The following is a 22452-nucleotide window of genomic DNA, read 5'->3' as shown; positions in this document are numbered from 1 at the left end:
ATATTTAAGACATATTTCCGTTTTAAACTTGGCTCTTAGTCAGTACACAAAGTTTAAAGAAATTCTGTCTGTAGGAAAATATTTGCCTATATACATAATAGAAAACTGTGCGATAAGTTTTTCAATGCAGCTCTCAATATTCATTATGATTAAAATATTCAGCATTCTTTATTAGGAAATGCTAAAGATTTTGTGTATCCGATTTCAGGCAGCTGAAATAGTAAGGTCACATGAAAGGAAGTGAAAACAAATATTAAATATTCTCAAATGAAATTTATTATGGGTAATATAAAATCATTAAACAAATGAATTCAACATGAGTATATTTTTTAAACAAACTATTCAGTTTGTGTTCAGGAAGGTAAAAATATAAAGTAATAACGAAGATGGAAAATATGAAAATTTGAAAAGTATCCACAGAACTATTATTGCGGCTTGCTTATATTAAGTCACAGATGAAGTTTAAATTATGGACAATAGGCCATAGCATTGTTGAAACATTTTTGAAACACCAAATGCCTTTATTATGAATAAAGATTAAAGTTTTACTAACGTCATATGTTACATCACAGAAGTGAAATAATGCAATGTCCCATATTTGATATTACACAACTGTAAAAGCACATATTTTCGCTGGGTCAAAATTTTGTGAATTTGAATTTTGAGTATGTTCATGAGGTTTAATATTCGCGAAATTGTAAAAATTGTATCCTTCTTGAATTTGAATTATACTAATGGTGAATATTTATGCGAAGATTAATTTTCGCGAGTTGTAGAGCCTCGCAAATATAGTGAAAATTAAACCCTCACAAAAATTTCTGCTTTTACAGTAATTTAATAACATTTTGATGCTGATGTCGTTTTAAGTGTAGAAGATGTTGGTTGAATTAATTTTGTCTATATCAGGTAAGAAAGCATAAATTTCGATGCTTCAGAAGGAAAAACTTATATGTGATAAAAAAAAGTCTTTCCATATTGAATTTGTTAAACTGATTAAATAAATATGATAAATGACTGTCAGAGCCTCACATTATATTATTTTATTCAATTTGTTTAATAAATTCAAGATGAAATTACACTCCTGTAAGACTCGCTATTTCTCAACTGAAATGGTTATCAAGAATGTTAAAGAAAATCAAGTACATACATTATCAAAACTTTCATGTAAGAATTGTGAAACTTCTTGTTTTACGATTATGTTTTTCTGTCATCATACACATTATTGAGTCTTCTAACCTAAAATATTGCCCATGATGTAGATCTATGTTATTTCTTCTTTTTCTATTTAAAAGGAAAAAAATGAGATCTGTATAATGCAATGTATGTTTTATCTATGGCCTACAGTCCAGATATTTATGATCTGCATTTTATAAATATATACAATATATGTTGTTTTAATATATAAAATGGTTTCCCAGATAACAATCATACCAGAAGTAAGGTAACAAACATGAGAGGTGATTGTTACCCCACCAAATCTGTCAAGCACTGGCCAAGTCAGCTAACATATACAACATAATATACCAACAAAATGTTTTGGCTTTCAAAAGGCCTTAACCCTTGAAAGTTCTAACCAAAATACACAGGCAAGGTCTTGCTGAATACTGATATCACTGAAAATGCAAGCCAAAAACAGGAGAGAAGGTTAGAGATACTGTTAAGTTGTAACATATACATGTATGATTAGAATTGGTCATTGTCAACTGGAAATACCAAACTGTGAAAAATGTTAATAAGTTTGACCAGCAGAAATTATTAAAACTTTATCTCAATATACAATACACAACTAGTGATAGATTCTGATTATAAGAATGTAGGACACCTGCAAAACTTACCTGAAACAGATAAGGAAACCAATCTATTTCACCTAGTAAGCTGATTGTCACAAGAATAGTTTCCTGAAGTTTGTTTGCTGTAGGCTTAAAGGAAACTTGTTTTTAGTCTTGAGGACGCTGTGACCTTTGATGAACAGGCCCCCAAAAAATAGAAGTATGAAGTTTGTTGGTCAATGTGACCTTAGCCTTTGAGGTACTGACCAACAAAACAGTAGGGGTAATCTACTGATCCAGACTATCTCACTGTGATGTTTTGTAGCTGTAGACCCAAACAATCTCTATTTATCAGCAACCATTTTCAGTCTCAAGGTCACTATTACCTTGACCTCCAAGCAAAGAACAGGCTATCATTGGAATGATTCTATGAAATGATACCCCCAATAAACCCAAGTGTTCTACAGTTCTTAAATGGAAATCAGTTGGTGTTCCAACAGACTAGCCAATAAAAGCAAAACAATAAACTCCCTCTTCTTTGAAGATGACAAACAGATATACAGAAAAAGAAGCTAAAACATCTACACATACTACAAGTCCTTATTCACATTTCCTGCACAACAAAATTACTAGATTTTCCACCTGGAAGTCAAAATCCTAGACCATTTTAATTTGTTGACATTATCAGATTATAACTGAAAAATATGTGATACACTGTTTTGAAGTAAGCATACAACCTCTCATTTACTGTAAGAACTGGCTGTTTATCAACAAAGAAGTGGCTAGTAGACCATTATCATATTGCACTAGGAGTCATACAAACATAACTAAGCACCTTTTTCAATCAAAACAAAAACTGGGAACTTTAGTTAACTAAACTAGAAGGTGTTTTTGAAAAAACATGTCCCCCCCCATGTATACCTTTAACTCGGCCATTTTGTGCAGTGAAGCAGAACGTGCCGGCGATACGCACAACTAGGCTTGGTACTGAGTACTGATCACTCCTGTGATGTTTCGTCAAAATCCAGCCAGCAGTTTGACCTGTGAAAGACGGACAAGATTTTTCTATTTTTAGTTCTGGCAGCCGTTTTGTGCAGCAAAGCAGAACGTGCCTGTGATATGCACAACTAGGCTTGGTACTGATCACTCCTGTGATGTTTCGTCGAAATCCAGCCAGTAGTTTGATCTGTGAAAGCCAGACAAGATTTTTCTATTGTTAGTTCTGGTGGCCATGTTATGCAATGAAGTGGAATGTGCCAGCGATACGCACAACTAAGCTTGGTACTGATCACTCCTGTGATGTTTCGTCGAAATCCAGCCAGCAGTTTGAACTGTGAAAGCCGTCCAATTTTTTTTATATTTAGCTCTGGCCGCCACTTTGTGCAGTGAAGCAAAACATGCTGGCGATTTGCACAACAAGGCTTGGTACTGATCACTCCTGTGAAGTTTCTTCAAAATCCAGCCAGCAGTTTGACCTGTGAAAGCTGGACAAGATTTTTCTATTTTAACCTCTGGCATTCTGATTCATTTTGTGCAGCAAAGTGGAACATGCCGGCAATATGCACAACTAGGCTTGGTACTGATCACTCCTGTGAAGTTTCGTTGAAATCGGGCCAGCAGTTTAACCTGTGAAAGCTGGAAAAGTTTAATGTGGTTAATGTGGATGGATGGACAGATGGACATACAGATGGACGGACGGACAGACGGCGAAGGCAAAAACAATATGTTTTCCCCATGTATGGGGGAAGACATAATTAAACTAAGTTAACATCTTACTAATTTTAAAAATGCAATTATAAACTGTTTATTTCAACAACAAGTTTTTAAGCTAAACCCTTCATTCAAATTAACATCACAAGTATGAGATTTTAAGATCAAAGCATGTTTAATTACTTTACAAAAGCAGCAAACAAAACTGGAAAACTGAAAACATATGGCAGCAAAATATGAAATAAGTATATATAAAACTGCATATTTCAAACAAATTACCTATAAAGGGACATCTACATTTGTAACATACAGTACTGTAACAAAACCTATTATACAAATGCTGTTAAAGACACTAAGCCTGCTTGATTAAAAGAAATTCAACCTTTACAATGGAGTCAAAATACATTCGCTAGACGTTATTTATGAAACAAAAATGGCATTTTAAGTCCAAAACAATGCTATAAAAAATTGTACTCCTCAAAACTGTACCAATATCAATTTAAAAGCAGTTTTATACCTCATAACAAAGCAAAATTAATCTGAAACAGCCCATTACATAGCAATTAAAGCTAAACGGCTTTTGCATAAACTTTCTTGTAGCAATCAAAGATACACTATTATCCCTTAAACCATAACAACAATATTTAGTACACTACGAATATATCTATCAGGTAAAACAAACAATTCAGCACACCAATTCTTCTAGCATCACAGATATTTATGTTGTTACGTTTGAATTCTTTTCCACAGCACAAACTTCTAATATATATCAAGGCCATTACTAAAACTATATTAAAGGACAGAAACAACACTGATCCAGTTTAAAAAAGACATGAGTGATTTAACTGATTTAAAATAAAACTGAACAAAAGAAAAACTATTTACAAATATCATCATTTGTGAAATCATTAGTACTCATGTGGGGGTGGTAATTTTTGTGGACTTCTGGCTGTATCCATCTAAGGAATTTAATCCCAAAACAGACAAATAAAACTACCATTTATCTTATCTTTAAAAGTTGAAATTCACAAATTCTTATCTTAACGTTAAAACCTTTTTGGCTCAAACCACAATTACCTGCTCAAAAAATTAGATGATTCCACAGTATACAGTTTTCTGCATATTTTTTGTTCAGTTTGTTTTTCAATATGCAACCTCTCGTGAAAACATAAGAAAGCATAAAATGAGAGGTCAATTTTTTCCACATGGTTATAGGGTATTTATAAAGATTGCATGAAGCAACTTCATTTATACATGCTATTTTTCTAAACAACAGCAGAAAACAAAATATACACCATCTCTTACTGGGATTAATGTTAGAATTTTGTTCATTATTCAGACTTGTTACAAATAAAATGCCAAAGGTTCAAAAGTTATTTCATAAAAGATATGATATATATAATATCAACAGCATACAAAATAATGAAACAAAAGAATTTATTTTATTCCCAACTTGAGTCTATACAGAAAACCAAAACATCTAAATTTGTCTGGCAAAACAATTTTAATCACCGACTAGTCCCTTTGTGCAATACCTGTTGTTACACCCTCAACTTGATGTAAGTGTAAATTTCATAGTTCCCTTATTTACAAATATAAAATAAACTACTCATAAATTGTTATCATCAAAATAATCATATAAAATAACAAACGAAAATCATCCTGATGATTCATTCCATAACATTGAGCAGAACTTAAAAGTTAAAGGGAATGTTATTAAACCCAATTCCTCAAAAACATTACAATCAAACATGCAAAAACATCCAAGCCATATTTCTCTTATAACATTCGTTACCCGACACATTTGAGGCGCAAACATCTCATTAAATAGGTAGGTATTTTCTTTCCATTATACAAACTTTTGGAGTATTTACTTTTCTAAAACAACAACTTCTTTACAAGAAACACAAGTCTTCCAAGTGATGTTCATTCAAGGAAGGTTTCAGGTTTCATTGATGACTATATGTCCCATTAACCATTAAAATACTAAAAAATCCTGTAACCACTACAGTAGTTCTCCCCAGGCCCTTTCAGCCGGGTGCTGCACCTGGCTTAAATATCTTAGTGCCCGGCTATAAAATTCCAATATATAAATTTTTATGTACACATTTTATCACCTGTAAACTTAACTGGCTGATAATTACCTGATTTGATCATACCCAGAGGCAAAATCGATAATCTTATAGTCGCGGAACGTCGTCATGGACAGTGTTACAAACAATCGGCTTATTTTACCGTCAACTTTCAAATTGTACTTTCGTTTTCGTGCACGACAACTTTTTGCACACCACATTATATTTTGAGCTGAAATACATCGGTTTCAAATACTTATATCAAACAAATTTTGATATTGCTTGTAATCAATTTTGACATAATTTAAAATGATACCGGTCGGCAGAAATTAACAAATCTGTTCAGCTGCAACCAAATAAAATGGACGTTGGTAGAACATGACGAACCATTAATATTATATTTTTCATATCCAGCAGTAAAAACTGCCTGCAAAATTGCAACTGCTATTTGAGAAAATTGGGAAAAATCATACCTGAAACTGCAGGATATTTCAAAATACACAAATTCCGATAAGTCAATACATAGTGTCAGAGAAGGTAGAAAATACCAATAACTTGATTAAATTACTTTAAATATTCTTTCATGAAATGAGCTGCAGATTCAACTAAAACACAAAACACAGAATTATTGGTAGGTTTAAAAGATATATTGTTTGACACTGCAAGGACCAAATAGATCGCCATTATTTCCTCTAAAAACTGCTACGTTTCTGTAAAAATTTTATTAATGCAAGAAAAAAATCACAATGCATATTTTCTTTTAAACCCAACTTTAAAGAAAATCAAGTAGAAAATATCAAATAATGATTCTTGCCTTGATTTCTTCTTGATTGATTTACTTAAGCTACCTTAAGGCTTTGATAAATATGTTACAGTTTCAGAAGCTGTTTCATATCATTCTTAACATCATCACCTCAATTTACTTAAATGAATAATATGTTTATCGTGATAAATCCCTAAAATGTGTACCCGGCTACAATTCCACAGAGCCCGGCTATAACAAAATCCTGGGGAGAACCCTGCTACCTACAGTTAAATCTTATCGATCTTAAAACATCAGTTCTAACACAGATTAGTAGCATTCTGTGAAATCATTAATTTTCATAGGCGACTTTTCATGAATTCTGTAGCTGTGTCAATAATGAAAAAAAAAATCCCAATAAACGAATGAAATCCAGAGTCATTTCATTTTCAAAAGTTGAAATCCACAAATTCGTATCCCCAAGAAATAGCCAATTTTGGCCTAAACCATGTAATTTCATGCCCATAAAATCAAATGATTTCATCAGAAATAGACAAGTAAGAAGACATTATCATCTAAAGCATACAGAACTGAAGAAAATTTTTCTTTTCAATTTCATTTAATTCTATTTCTTTTTATTGAGCAGAAGTGGAATCATTTTTAATGATATCATCAATGAAACACAAATTTTAAGAGGTCAAATACTGAACTTATTTTTTTTTACTTCAGAATCATCACAGAATTTCAGAAATAAATACCTCTGCAGTATTGAGTTTAACAAAAATAAAGTGGCCACTATAGTGAAGAGCAATCAACTGATTACATCTGTTCAAATGCATCCTGAAACTTTCAGAACTTTTTATCCTGAAATATTTGACAGTGAAAAGCCAATATATTTTTCACTGATGGACATTTAAGTCTCTAATCCTTACATGACTTCATAGTTTATCTTTCCTCTTCTCACACTTCTGACAAACTCTTACAGGATAGTCCCACCCCCTCAGTGGCACTGGGTGTTTGTTTGGGGAGCACTTGTCACAAACTCCCTGTCCACAGGCACGGCAATGATGTATCGGTAACTTTATTGAGAAATCTCTATCACATACACAACAAGACTTGATCTGCTCATCTGGAACCCAGTATGCCGGTCTAGCTGAGTCCTTCAACATTCCTATAATTTGGAAATTATAAATTATAATAATAAAGTAGGCATTGCTATTATTACACCAAAGGTATTTTCAAAACATCTAAATTTTACTTCAAAGACTGTTAAAAAAAAATTCATTTCATTATCTGCATGAATAAAATTATTTTCTTTAACATATATACCATATGGTCATTTCATTTCAAGGATTTAAAAAAAAATATATATCAAACTGTCATTTCTAGGAAAAGAATCAATACAGAGACGTTATATCACAAATGATAATTTTTATTATCTAGATTATATTTTGCCATGTTGTAAAATTCACTAATGGCAATGAACCTGTAATAACATCTGGCAATTTACATGCAATTTCACACTCTCCTGTAGCTATTTCATGTAGTTGGTATGTGTAATCATCCAGAAAATGCAGAAATCGCATATAGAGAATATGTTATTACAGCGAAATTGCCGAATATAATTATGGGTCCATTACTTTAATACTCATGATACTATTTGCCACTATTAGCCTCCTGCCCCCTCAAACAAAATACTTCAGATTTACATGATTCTCAAAACAGACATTGGAATCCAGATTTCTGGAAAAATCTGAAATCCCAGACACATAGTATGACAATTTAAAGAGAGAGTAAAGCACTACCTAGTGGATAGTTGATTGCTGTTGCTACAACATCTAACGCAGATGTCATAGACTCTCCAACCTTCCTTGCTGTCACCTGCGTGTCACTTCCTGTACTCGAATTGGAGTCTGAAATCAAGTTAATATTTATTTTTGAAAAATTAGTTCATTCTATCTCAAATAACTTTCATTGTAGTATCATTCAAATAGTATTAGTATACATGTTGTTTTCATAATCAATAGTGAAGAAAAAGGTAGTAACAATTTTTTAATGTCAATTGTCCAACAAAATGTTAAACTTTCTTTGTTTACACTTATCAAAGTATTATTTTATCTCACAACAAACAGAAATCTTACGTACATTTGTATGTCTAAAAATATGTCCTAGGCAACACCCACATTGTGTAACATTTCATATAAAATGCTCTTTTCAATTTCCACTAGCAATGCATTGCAGTATGTGCTATTCTATATCCTATATATTAAATCAAGTATGTTCCACACTTCTGGGCACAGTGATACTGATTCAAAATCACCAAAATTTGCTAATTTTCTGCAAATATCTCCAAAGGCCTTACTGGTGTTATTCAAGCAATTGCACTAAAGATAATTTATAATGAAAGAGAAAAACGTTCCAGAAAACAGATTATTCCAACTTGCAATGACATTATGCTACTGCAATTTTCAAAATAACATTTTACAGAGATTGGATGATATTTTTTCGCATTAAAAGCTAGACAAAGGTTAAACTGAATGGGCAGACAGTAAGGTGTCCTGAAGTAAAACATTAAATTTACAACAGGCTTATGAAAACTTCAAGGAACAATGAGCTGCATTTTAAAAACGCAGGATCATGCCCCCACCCCCCTCCCACAGCGTGTATGACCAAAGATGCCTTTTTTTTTGAGGTTTTAGTTTCAAGGTGAAGATCATAATGAAAGTCAAGGTCATCTATATATAGGTCAGTTTAAAGGTCTTGTCACAAGGTTTGTTAAGTGTGAGTATGTACTAAATCAGGTCATTAATGTGGGCTGTAGTCAATCTGTTTCATACAGACAGCAAAGGTCAAGGTCCTTTATAAATAGGTCAGTTTGTAGGTCTTACCACAAGGCTTGTTGAGTGTGAGCATGAAGTAAAGTGGGTCATTTATGCCAACTGTAGGACCAAAAATGTTGTTTATTAAGGTTTTAAGTTTGAAGACGAAAGTCATTTGAGATTCAAGGTCACTTATATATAGGTCAGTTTGTAGGTCTTGCCATAAGCTTTGTTGAGTGATTTATGTGGGCTGTAGGACCAAAAATTCTGTTAATTAAGGTTTTAAGTTTAAAGGTCTTGTCACAAGCTTTGTTAAGTGTGAGTATGTACTAAATCAGGTCATTAATGTGGGCTGTAGTCAATCTGTTTCATACAGACAGCAAAGGTCACCTATATATAGGTCAGTTTGTACGTCTTGCCATATGATTTGTTGAGTGAGAGTATGAACTCAATTTGGTCATTTATGTAGGCTGTATGACCAAAAATGTTTAGGTTTGAAGGTGAAGATCATATGAGGGTTAAGGTCACCTAGACATAGGTCAGTCTGTAGGTCTTGCCATAAGGTTTGTTGACTGAGTATGAACTAAATTAGGTCATTTACGAGGGTTGTAGGACCATAAATGTTGTTTATTAAAGTTTTAAGTTTGAAGGTGAAGGTTGTGTGGGTCAAAGTCACCTATATATAGATCAGTTTGAAGGTCTTGCCACAGTGATTGTTGAGTGTGAGTATGAACTAAATCGGGTCATTAATGTGGGCTATAGGCAATCTGGTTGGGACAAACGGACGGACTAATGGACGGACATTTCAATCGCTACATGCCTGGGAGCATGAAAACTATTTCTGTTACAAACCATTCATGTTCACATTAAAGCAGCCATCACAGACTCTGACTAAGTTGTTCCATCCTTTCTCTGGTACAGTCCTACGTTTAGATGAGCATTCATCGCAGAATCCTTCCCCACATGCTCTACAGTGATGTTTCTGTTCCTCTGATAACTTTATCTGACATCTGTGACATTTCTGTAAATAGTTTCTCATATACAGATAAATCTCAAAATGTCAAAGAACTTAATGTACCATCAAATTCATTTGGTGACCATTTTACAGTATGTATGACAAGAAAATTCAAGCAAGTTATTAATTAACAGAAAATCTGTCAAACATCAGAACCTACTGATGCATGAAAAACTTTAATGAAGAGAACTTGAAAGCCAGCTTTTCTCAGTAATAGACATATTTGATCAGCTGAATGATGCGCTAAATTATTTTTGTGATCGGCTTTTCAATGTGCTTAATCAAAAGACACCCGAGTGGAAAAATAGGTTAAAATTTCCAAAACAACAATCTTGGTTTTCCCAATATACCAGACTGTCCGATGCAAAGAAAAAAAGAGATTACTTTAAAAAGACTGGAGATTTAGACAACTATAGGAAAAGTAGAAACATTGTTCAATCATTAACACATGAGAGCAAAAAGAATTTTTATTCTAAAACAATAAATGAGAATACACGAAACTCAAAAGAGCTACAAAAATTCTATGAAACTTGAAAGTTTTCAAAATGTTTCGCCCTTTAATCTATACTGTGAAGAATGGCTCAGACCAAAAGTAGGCAAGACTAAAGCAAGGTTCAAACACATGACCTGGTTGAAAGGTCTTCATCTTATCTTCTTTGTCATTTTTATCCTAATCATCTGACTGTTCTTATGCCTTTAAACTAATTTTGCTACACAAGTTTACTTTCATTAAACAGACTGAGAGCAATTACCTTTATTTTAGCATTGGGTACCCAATATGCTGGTGCTATTTGGTCTGCCATCCAATCTGTCATCACCTTGGTGGGTTTTGCGCTTACAGTTCCAATGGACTCTGCCACATAACTTATACCATCTATTAATTTACGGGCTGCATTGTGGGTACCAATCAGGAACTTATCTCCCTAAAATGGTAAAAAGTCTCAATAAATTTGTGATATGAAGAATCTGTTTAAGGTAGTGGATCAATTAATGAAAATCTGCAATTTCCATGCTAGATATCAACATTTATAGTGTTTTACTGTTACTAAAGGCAAAAATTGCCAATGGTGATTACACGTCCATTACCTTAAACTGTACCTATTAATGGCAGACAAGAAGTCTCACACCTTATTGTAAGACTAGGTTATTCAACCTCAATAACTCAAACCTTGTTAATGTAACTCCTGCACAATACCATTTGAAAATGATGTTGAAATAAAATACAGTGTCTGAATATTCACTTTTTATTTTGAAGTCACATGCATAACTATGGCAATACAGTACTTTTTCTAAACTGGTGAAAAAGACTCCAGATGCTCTTTTTCTAAGTATTGTCGAGATAAATGTCATAGAAAAGATATTAAAACTGGAAAGATTCATACCAACAACTGTGAGGTAGAAAAGATTCATTGTCAAACACTTAGTCTTTAAAATCTTTAAATTTGTCTAAATGTATATTAAATACTATGTTTAAAATTTTGAAAAGGACTTCTTTAATATTACAACTGCAACATCCATACAGTCTATATAAACTTCTATAACCCACTTACCTCTGGCCATACATGTGCCACTTCCTCATGTACGACATTTTCAACATCAGGGTTTCCGTACCAGTACTGTCGACTACGGAAAATGATGCCACAATTTTTACACTCCAGAATATCCCTGTAATGTTTAGAGAAGATATTTTTAAGACATAATTATCATATTATGACATCTTGGTTAAACTAAATTATGAAACTGCATTTTTGTTCAACAACTGTACTGTCCAATTAACTGAAGGTGCTCAGTTAAGCATCTGGTACATGTATTTGTCTGATTACTTTTCTCTCTATCTTTTGTTAAATTCTGTTTTGTAACTGCTATGCTCTACCACAGGCATTGTAAGTAACAACACTAGAATTCTTCCGGTTAAAACTGTAAATGACAATTTCAATATAATGTCAAGGCTCCATATTTCCAATGAACTTGAGCTGTTGGTAAAATGCATAAATTGATGGCCTGTCAGAGACAAGTGGGTATGTAATTTTGTATGCTGTGACCCTGAACTTCGACTAAATAACCTCAAAAACATCAGATGTCATCTACTGACTACATGCAACCACCATAAATGGTTGACAGCCAAAGTGTTCTTTAATTATAGAGTTGAGACCATTTCAAGTCTTGAGGTTACTGTGACCTTGACCTACTCAGTGGGGTCATTCATTGACCACAACAATCATCCTATAAAGTCTGACAGCCAAAGGCCAAAGTTGTAACTGACCTTGACCTTTGACCTGCAGACCCCCAAAACATTAGGGATCATTTACAGACCACATACAATCATTCTCTTAGTTTCACAATTGTAGGCCAAGACATTATGTACTTATTGAGCAGAAACCGTTTTCAGTCTCAAGGTCACTGTGGCCTTGACCTTTGAAACTATAGGGGTCATCTTCACAGGAAATCATCCTATACAGTTTGACCACTGTGAGACCAAGCGTTCTGTTCTAATTGATAAGAAATCAAATGGTCTACCAAAGGGACAGACAGACAGACCGACTGACAATAAGCAAAACAATATACCTTCTTTTCTTTAAAGGGAGGCATAATTAAAACATCACAAAAGATTAAAGTTTTCTGCCACTCACCCTGACCAAACATATTTGGCAACTCCTAGCCAGGCATTATCTTTGGAAGACGACGTTTTTGGTACCACTCTTACTTGTTTTCCATCTCTGTAACATTTCTGAAGAAGAAATTACTTTTCATAAATGTTATTCACACAAAACTATACAAGTTACTGACAATGTGAGTAACAGGAAGAGGAAAATAATGTTTAAACAAGAGCTGTTAATTAAACATGTCCCGCATGTTGGCCTGTCCCATTTTTAGTGTGAGATCATTGTGTCCTTGACCTCTGACCTACAAAAAAATGTGTACATTCCTTTTAAAAATCTTAGTGTACTTAATGAACTAAAACATCTTCAAACAAGAGGGCTAAGATGGCCCTAGGTCGCTCACCTGAGAAACACACCATAACAGTGTAATCATGTTTGACCTCATGATTTCATAGAAACAAATATTCTGACCAATTTTCATTAAGATAGGACCAAAAAGGTGGTCTCTTAAGTGTAAACAAGACTTGTCTTTTCTTTCATTTGACCTAGTTTTTGAGCCAAGATGACCTACATTCGAACTTGACCTAGATTTGATCAAGGCAATCATTCTGACCAAATTTCATGAACCTCAACTGAAAAATACAGCCTCTATCACATACAAAACATTTTTCTTTGATTTGTCCTAGCGGCCTTGTTTTTGACCCCAGGTGACCAATATTCGAACATTAGCTTAATTTCATCAAGGCTATCATTCTGACCAAAATTCATGATAAATACAGCCTCTATCACATACACAAGGTTTTTCTTTGATTTGACCCAGCGACCTTGTTTTTGACCCCAGATGACCCATTTTCAAACTTGGCCTAGATTTCATCAAGGTAATCATTCTGATAACATTTCATGAAGATCAGTTGAAAAATACAGCTTCTATCGCATACACAAGGTTTTTCTTTGATTTGACCTAGTTTTTGACCCCAGATGAATCATTTTTGAACTTGGCCTAGATTTCATCAAGGTTAACATTCTGACAAAATTTCATGAAGATCGGCTGAAAAATACAGCCTCTATTGCATACACAAGGTTTTTCCTTGATTTGACCTAGTGACCTAGTTTTTGACCCCAGATGACCCATTTTCGAACTCTGCCTAGATTTTATCAAGGTTATCATTCTGACTAAAATTCATGAAGATCAACTGAAAAATACAGCCTCTGTCGCATACACAAGGTTTTTCCTTGATTTGACCTAGTGACCTAGTTTTTGACCCCAGATGACCCATTTTTGCTCTCGGCCTAGATTTCATCAAGGTTATCATCCTGACCAAATTTCATGAAGATCAGTTGAAAAATACAGCCTCTATCGCATACACAAGCTAAATGTTGACAGACAACAGACAGATGCCGAACATCGAGCGATCAGAAAAACTCACCTGAGCATTGCTCAGGTGAGCTAAAAACAACTAGTGATGTTTGTTCGTACCTTACAAAAGTACACTTTATTTTCAAACTGGTGTTGATATTTGCATTTGGTTCCCTTATCAGTAGTATGGTCATCCTCTTTGTGGTTCATACTCCTGCTACACCTAGCCCTGAGAAAAAAACAACATTTCCTTAATCAGTACAAGTATACCTGGTATGTTTTGATATGAAACTCTACAGCAAACAAGAGGACCATGATGGTCCTGAATCGCTCACCTATACCCACATGACCCAGTGTTGAACTGAGTATGACCTAGTTATTTCTATTATTTGACATAGTGACCTAGTTTTTGAGCACATGTGACCTAGATATCATCAAGATAAAAAATTCTGACCAATTTTCATGAAGATCCATTGAAAAATATGACCTCTAGAAAGGTCACAAGGTTTTTCTATTATTTGACCTAATGACCTAGTTTTTTAAGGCATGTGACCCACCTTTAAACTTGACCTAGATATCATCAAGGTGAACATTCTCACCAATTTTCATGAAGATCTCGTGAAAAATATGGCTTCTAGAGAGGTCACAAGGTTTTTCTATTTTTCGACCTACTGACCTAGTTTTTGACCGCACATGACCCAGTTACGAACTTGACCTAGATATCATCAAGCTGAACATTCTCACCAATTTTCATGAAGATCCATTGAGAAATATGGCCTCTAGAGACATCACAAGATTTTTCTATTTTTAGACCTCACGTTTTTGACCGCACGTAACCCAGTTTCGAACTTGACCTAGATATCATCAAGGTCAACATTCTGACCAATTTTCATGAAGATCTCTTGAAAAATATGGCCTCTAAAGAGGTCACAAGGTTTTTCTATTTTTAGATCTACTGACCTAGTTATTGACCGCACGTGACCCAGTTTCGAACTTGACCTAGATATCATCAAGATGAACATTCTGACCAATTTTCATAAAGATCCCATGAAAAATATGGCCTCTAGAGAGGTCACAAGGTTTTTCTATTTTCAGACCTACTGACCTAGTTTTTGACCGTACGTGACCCAGTTTCAAACTTGACCTAGATATCATCAAGCTGAACATTCTGACCATTTTTCATGAAGATCCATTGAGAAATATGGCCTCTAGAGAGGTCACAAGGTTTTTCTATTTTTAGACCTACTGACCTAGTTTTTGACCCCACATGACCCAGTTTCGAACTTGACCTAGGTATCATCAAGGTGAACATTCTGACCAATATTCATGAAGATCTCATGAAAAATATGGCCTCTAGAGAGGTCACAAGGTTTTTCTATTTTTAGACCTACTGACCTAGTTTTTGACCCCATGTGACCCAGTTTCGAACTTGACCTAGATATCATCAAGGTGAACATTCTGACCAATTTTCATGAAGATCTCATGAAAAATATGGCCTCTAGAGAGGTCACAAGGTTTTTCTATTTTTAGATCTACTGACCTAGTTTTTGACCGCACCTGACCCAGTTTCGAACTTGACCTAGATATCATCAAGATGAACATTCTGACCAACTTTCATAAAGATCCCATGAAAAATGTGACCTCTAGAGTGGTCACAAGCAAAAGTTTACGGACGGACGGACGGACGGACGACGGACGCCACGTGATCACAAAAGCTCACCTTGTCACTTCGTGACAGGTGAGCTAAAAATGGTATCGGGATAGCTACAAGAAAATGCTCATAGAATCAAGCGTTGTTCATTACTAGACTATCACTTTCTTTACAAAGAAATGTCCTTTAACAATTTACCCACAAGTCTGGATTTAAAGCAACTGTTCATGAACAGCTTAAATTACCCAATAAAGATTTTGAGACTTACCCACAAGACTGACATTTAGATGTACAGGTAAAGTACTGATCAGGAAATGTCTCGTATATATGTTTTTCAATGGCTCCACTAAACTTTTCATTTAAAATCTGAAATAAACATAACATTCAGTAATGAGATAGAAGCTCTCATTCATCTTCCTCCATTTCTGCAGAAAATGTCCTTATATGAAATCTATTCACATACTTTTAAGTATAGGTATCCATAGGCTTTCATGATAAAAAAGCTTATATCACATTCATGGAATGGGAAGCTATGTGAAAGTCTATCATGCATAATGAAAATAGAATTACGATTTCCTAAATTAATGCGATTCTTTTTGAGTGAAAAATTAACTGTTGCATAAAAAGAGAAACTGAAAGGATATTGATAATAAATAGAATCTTTTCTTTGTAAAGATTCCCATAATTTGTTTTACCTGAAAAGTTCCAAACACTATTTCTGGCTTCCTTCTGGACCTGATTGTGTTATTGTTCAGTTGATCCTGAATAACTTTGCGTAATTTCATGAAATCTGTGCACTGGTCCCGACTAGTTTTGGTCCCTACATATTTGAGGTCACTGAAGTCCATAGAACATTCTAACTCTTTAAACCTGTCTCTAAGTATTGCTTCTGCTCCTTGCTCACCTATAAACACAAAAAAATATCTAAGGTTTGAGGTGACATTCTAGTTTCAACTTTTAAGAACTGAGTAAGAACTCCACATCTCCTTCCTGTGTTATCATCCAAGAAATATTTTGTGCAAGGAAGACATTTATGAAGAACAAAGAAAAAGAAGAGCTATAGTTTTTACTTATAATTTTTTGGTTAAATTTTTCCACATAATGCTGATTTGAATTTTGACAGAGTTTTATGCCTTTTTAACTTGACTTTTTGAAGAAAAAGTAGAGCTATAATAATTGTACTTGCCCCAGGGTTAGCGTCACCATTGGTTAAAGTTTAAGATAAAGTCAAATGTCTCTATTACTATCAAAGCTTTTGACTTAAAACTTAAAGTAGTAATTTACTATCAAAGTCTTTACCAGGAGAAGCAATCCCCAAAAGTCTAATTTGAATTTTTACAGACTTATGCCCCTTTTTAACTTAGATTGTTTGGTTAAAGTTTTTGATAAAGTTTTTTACTTGCAAAGCTCAAATTCAGAGTCAAGCACTGAAAAAGTCAAGCATGCTGTTTTACGGACAGTTCTTGTTAAGTATGGTCTATGTAACCATCAAATTGTCACAAAGAGAAGTCAAGTACTCAGGTGAATGTCTAAGGACCATTTTGACTCTCTTGTTGTTGACTTGTCTAACATGTCAAAATAAATGTCCTATACCAATACCAACCAACAAAGTTTTGCTTGCCTGTAATACTAGCTTATACACATGGGACAAAAGGAGCTTTATGATGGAAAAGAATAAAGGAAAAATATTTTTTTAGATATTAGCATGACGATAAAATATTAAGAAAGTCAGTAGGTCACATTCATGGTCAATGGAATTCAGTTTTACGATTTGTATGCAAAACTGTGTATGTCATCAAAATTTCAAGGCTGTATCTTAAAAAACAAGAAAGTCGGTCAGTAGGTCAAGGTCACACTCAAGTGACATCATATTACTTGGGGTCATCAGGTAATTATAATTAAACAGTCTTGGAAATAGGATCAGATGATTTTTAAGTATTTTCTCCTGTATAACTCACATTATAACTAAGTGACCCCAGGGCAGGCCCTCTTTTAACCCCAGGGGCATAATTTGAACAATTTTGGTAGAGGACTACTAGACAATGCATCATACCAAATATCAAAAGCCTAGGTCGTATGGTTTCAGACAAGAAAATTTTTAAAGCTTTTTCCGATATAAGTCTATATAAAACTTGGGACCCCCAGGGCAGGGTCTCTTTTCACCCCAGAGGTACAATTTGAACAATTTTGGTTGAGGACCATAAGACAATGCTACAAACCAAATATCAAAGGTCTAAGTGTTGTGGTTTCAGACAAGAAGATTTTTAAACTTTTTTTCCTATATAAGTCTATGTAAAACTTGGGACCCCCGGGGCGGGGCCATATTTGACACTGGGGGATAATTTGAACAATCTTGGTAGAGGACCATTAGATAATGCTACAAACCAAATATCAAAGCCCTAGGCCATGTGGTTTTGTACAAGAAGACTTTCAAAGTTTTCCCTATATAAGTCTATATAAACCATGTGTATCCCGGGGAGGGGCCATATTTGACCCTAGGGGAATAATTTGAACAATGTTGGTAGAGGACCACTAGATGATGCTACATACCAAATATCAAAGCCCTAGGCCATGTGGTTTTGTACAAGAAGATTTTCAAAATTTTCCCGATATACGTCCATATATAAACCATGTGACCCCCGGGGTGGGGCCATATTTCACCCTAGGGGGATAATTTGAATAATTTTGGTAGAGGACCACTAGATGATGCTACACACCAGATATCAAAGCCCTAGGCCCTGTTGTTTTGGACATGAAGATTTTTAAAGGTTTTCCTTTCGGTTGCCATGGCAACCAGAGTTCTGCATGGAATTCAATTCTTTGAATAATTTTGAAAGGGAGCCACCCAAGGATCATTCCTATGAAGTTTGGTGTAATTCTGCCCAGTGGTTTTGAAGAAGAAGATTTTTTTTAGAAATTGTTGACACACGACAGACATCAAGCGGTCACAATTGCTCACCTTAAAAAATTAATGGTAAAAGTAGAGATGCATCTATAAAATTTCAATGTAGAAATCTTAAAAGTGTTATTTGAATTATTACATTTAAAACCTATTCATAAAGATTCTCAACATGCAATGCAGCATAAAATGCATCATAAAGTACCTGGGCTTCCTAAAATGTTGGTATTTTGTGTCTCATGAAAGATGACAACTGCAGGGCTCAAATTTGTAACATCTAGAGACATTTTGTTACGTTTTGACACTGCTCGAAGTTCCTCTGTAAAATGCTTAGAGTAAGCTTTGGAGGCATCACTAAGAAAGTAGAACATGTCATTATGTAGTCGCTCTGCACGTGTCCTGTAAATAACAACATCAGAAACAGCCAACAGTTTAAGCAAAAGACGAGTTCTTTGATTTTGATTGGTTGTCACTCCGAGAAGACCCTCAGTATCAACAATAATCGCATGGTTGTCAATGTCAAATGATGCCCACACTCCAACAGTACAAGAAGCTTGCTGAGCAGAGGTTTTGAACACTTCCTTTCCACCAAAGAAAGTATGGTTGAGAGTATAAGACTTTCCATCTCCAGTATTTCCAAAGATGGATATGACCTTGACCATGTCATCTTTATCACATTTTAGTTTATCAATAAAATCATCAGTGTCAACTACCTGAAATAGAACACATACATATCATTACATAATACACATTTTGTCCAGCTAATATAGTTGAAATAGACTGTGGGAATACTGGTATGTTTTTCATGTAATGGTAAAAGCTAAACAAGAGGGTCATTGACCCTAAAGCGTTCACCTGTGTACAAGGCTTCAAATGTGTTTGTATTAGTACAGAGTTAGGTTTCTTCTATGTTAGCCTATATTATATACATGTCACACACATTTTTGAACCTAGGGCAATAATTTGAAAGGGCCCACGCCCTCTGGCAGCCATGTTTTTTGACGAATCAAAATAATTTGAACAATCTTGGTAGAGGGTCACACAAGGACAATTTGTGTAAAATTATTTTAAAATGGGATCAGCAGTTTCACACAAGAAGAATTTTTAAGTTTCAACTATATACATATAGGGAAAAGTGACCACGCCCTCTGGCGGCCACATTTTCTGACAAATCAAAATAATTTGAACAATATTTGTAGAGGGTCAAGTAAGGACCATTTATGTGAAATTATTTCAAAATCGGACCATCAGTTTAGGAGGAGATGTCGTTTGAAGATTTTTCTATTTTTAGCTCTGGCAGCTCCTATGTGCAAACAAGCGGAATCGTTTGAAAAATTTTGGTAGAGGACCATCCAAGGAACATCCATGCCAAGTTTCATCAAAATCCATTCAGTCATTATGGAGGAAATGTCTTTTAAACACAATTGTTGACGACGGACGCACGCACGACGGAGACCGGACTCAGCGTGATCACAATGGCTCACCATGAGCATTGCTCATGTGAGCTAAAAAATCAGACATTTTTACTTTTATAATATTATTATTCACAGAAGAAATATTCAATGCATGCATTTCCATAACTTTGTTATTTTTGTGAAAGTTTGTGAAAACTGCCATCAAGATCAATAAACATTTTTAACAAAAAGATGGCCCATATAAAGCAACCTAAGTCCACAATGAGGTCAAGGTTAAACTGAGGTCAGGTGATGTCTGAAGATGAGGAATGGTCACAGGTTACATCTGCATTAGTATCAAGTCATTCTAGTAAGGGGTATTGATGCTAGATGAAACGGTCCCATTTGGTTAACCTCGTACGGACGGACAGGACAATCACTATATGCCTCCCTCATCAATAGATGCTGGGGGCATAAAAAAAAAATATATATATATAGGGAAAAAGTGACCACGCCCTCTAGCAGCCATATTTTTTGACGAATCAAAATAATTTGAATAAGGCAGTCTGAAAGACAGCTAAATCCCCCGCCACTGTTATGGACAGTGAAAGGGTAAACAGTTTGTTTAATAAAGACCAAGTGGTAAATGTGGCCCCCAGAGAGTGAACAATCTTTTTCTATGGTTTGACGTAATGACCTGGTAATCAAGTTTTAAATTTGAACTAAATTTTATACAGACAAGCATTCAGTCAAAGATTTATGATGATCGAGTAGAAAATGTAGCTTCTGGAGTGTAAACATGTTTTTTTTATGATTTGACCTGGTGACCTAGTTTTTCACCTCCAATAATCCACTTTTGATCTTGATCTGGATTTAATAGGGACAAGCATTCTGACAGTTTCAAGAAGATCAAACAGAAATTGGGGGATTCGTGTTACAAGTCTGCTACTTATGATACACCTACCGTATATTCGTATATATGCTTAATAAGATAAAGCTGCAATAAAAATAATTATATTCAAAGCTTTCTGTAAAAATAAAGGTATCCTGCGGGTGTCCCATGGTGTTTACACTGACCGTATTATATATATAGGCAAATCTGTTTGTGGGCTATTCACATCTCTGCTGGCAATAAAACTTATTTGTATGTGAAAAGTAAACACCAAACAAACATTTCGCAATCAATCATATTTTTGCATCAAAACTATTCAATGCATGATCAAGTGGTACTCATGGTTTGAACATTACTCGTCTTTTCTGCAAGCTATGACATATCCACAAGGGATCACCAATCATCAATTTCTTCATATAAAGGGATATAAATTAGCAGGGGCCCAGTAGCCCATGGTCCCTAGATTTGGGCCCCTAAATTTTTGGAGAAAATGCCCATAGACCTAATGTTAAACATTTATTTTTGACAGTCTTGGCCCCTAAATAAAAAAAGTTAATTTGTATCCCTGATATACATTTACATCTCATTTAAAGTGAAAAACATGTTCAGTGCAAGTTGATTTAAATATACATGTACCACTGAGAAGTCTTTATTTATTAATAAACAGAAGATGTAAACACCTGCAAAGTCTCTTGTTCATCCACAAGTAGAAAACTTTCACAGTCCATGTACCTCTCATCTATTTGGCACTCTTCAAGTTCTCTCGTCAGGGATAACATTTCTGATTTTGGATCAGAAGAAATAAGATCAGGTATGCTTGTCTGACTGTGATCTGAATGTATGCTGGTATATGACGTCATACTGTCCGTGCTTTCAGAAACTTGTGGACAGGAAATGAAAGTTAAAGAGTCATCCTCTAATGACAGAGGTGACAATGGTTTTATAGTATCTAAAACGGCAGCCTGCTGTCTATGTTTATACTCCTTAAATGTAGTCTTTCTATGAGTTTTTCTGCTTTCTTTACTATGATAGGTGTCGAAACACTGGAAGCAAAAATTTCTGTCACAATTTTCACAACGCAGATCAGCAAAGTTTCTGTCTTCACAATCAAGATTATTTAACAGAGATGCAATCTGACACAGTTCTTCATATGGTGGTGGCTCTATGTGTTTAATATCATGAAACCCAAATTCAAGTTTCGATTTGTGAAGGGAGGAATTACAACTTTGGCACTGGTCAGTTTTGCACTGACTGCAGTGATAATCAGCAATTGCACCTTCTGTTAAACAGCAGAATTTTTCTTGACAATATCTTTTTGAAGAACGTGTCCTATATCTGCGCTTGTTGACAGCGGCCATGGTGTCATTGTGGTGCAATTTTTCTTCGTTTTAGTTTTGACAGTCATCTTTTCTCCATTGTTGTGAGCTGATCATTTCCGTAAATAAATCGGATATGTAACCTACCATATGATTGGTTCCTTGATATTAAATGTTTGCTGATTGGTTATTACCTGACCTCGGATTATCTCCCTT

At 34.7% G+C, this 22452-nt stretch overlaps 1 protein-coding gene across 1 annotated transcript; it reads right to left on the bottom strand.

Moving 5' to 3' along the window:
• Positions 1–258: 258 nt before the first annotated feature.
• LOC123526853 (zinc finger FYVE domain-containing protein 1-like) lies at positions 259–22361 on the bottom strand. The gene is made up of 11 exons (XM_045306105.2): positions 21601–22361; positions 18840–19347; positions 16431–16639; positions 16004–16101; positions 14205–14313; positions 12758–12855; positions 11678–11792; positions 10880–11050; positions 9965–10133; positions 8099–8206; positions 259–7464 (listed from the first exon to the last, which is right to left on the bottom strand). The coding sequence occupies exons 1-11, from the start codon at positions 22276–22278 to the stop codon at positions 7232–7234; spliced, it is 2496 nt and encodes an 831-aa protein (XP_045162040.1). The 5' UTR covers positions 22279–22361; the 3' UTR covers positions 259–7231.
• Positions 22362–22452: the final 91 nt, after the last annotated feature.

This window comes from Mercenaria mercenaria, chromosome 1, assembly GCF_021730395.1.
Source record: "Mercenaria mercenaria strain notata chromosome 1, MADL_Memer_1, whole genome shotgun sequence".
Taxonomy (NCBI): Eukaryota; Metazoa; Mollusca; class Bivalvia; order Venerida; family Veneridae; genus Mercenaria; species Mercenaria mercenaria.
The sequence above is the reverse complement of the archived record's forward strand: the minus strand, read 5'-3'. Positions and strand labels throughout refer to the sequence as shown.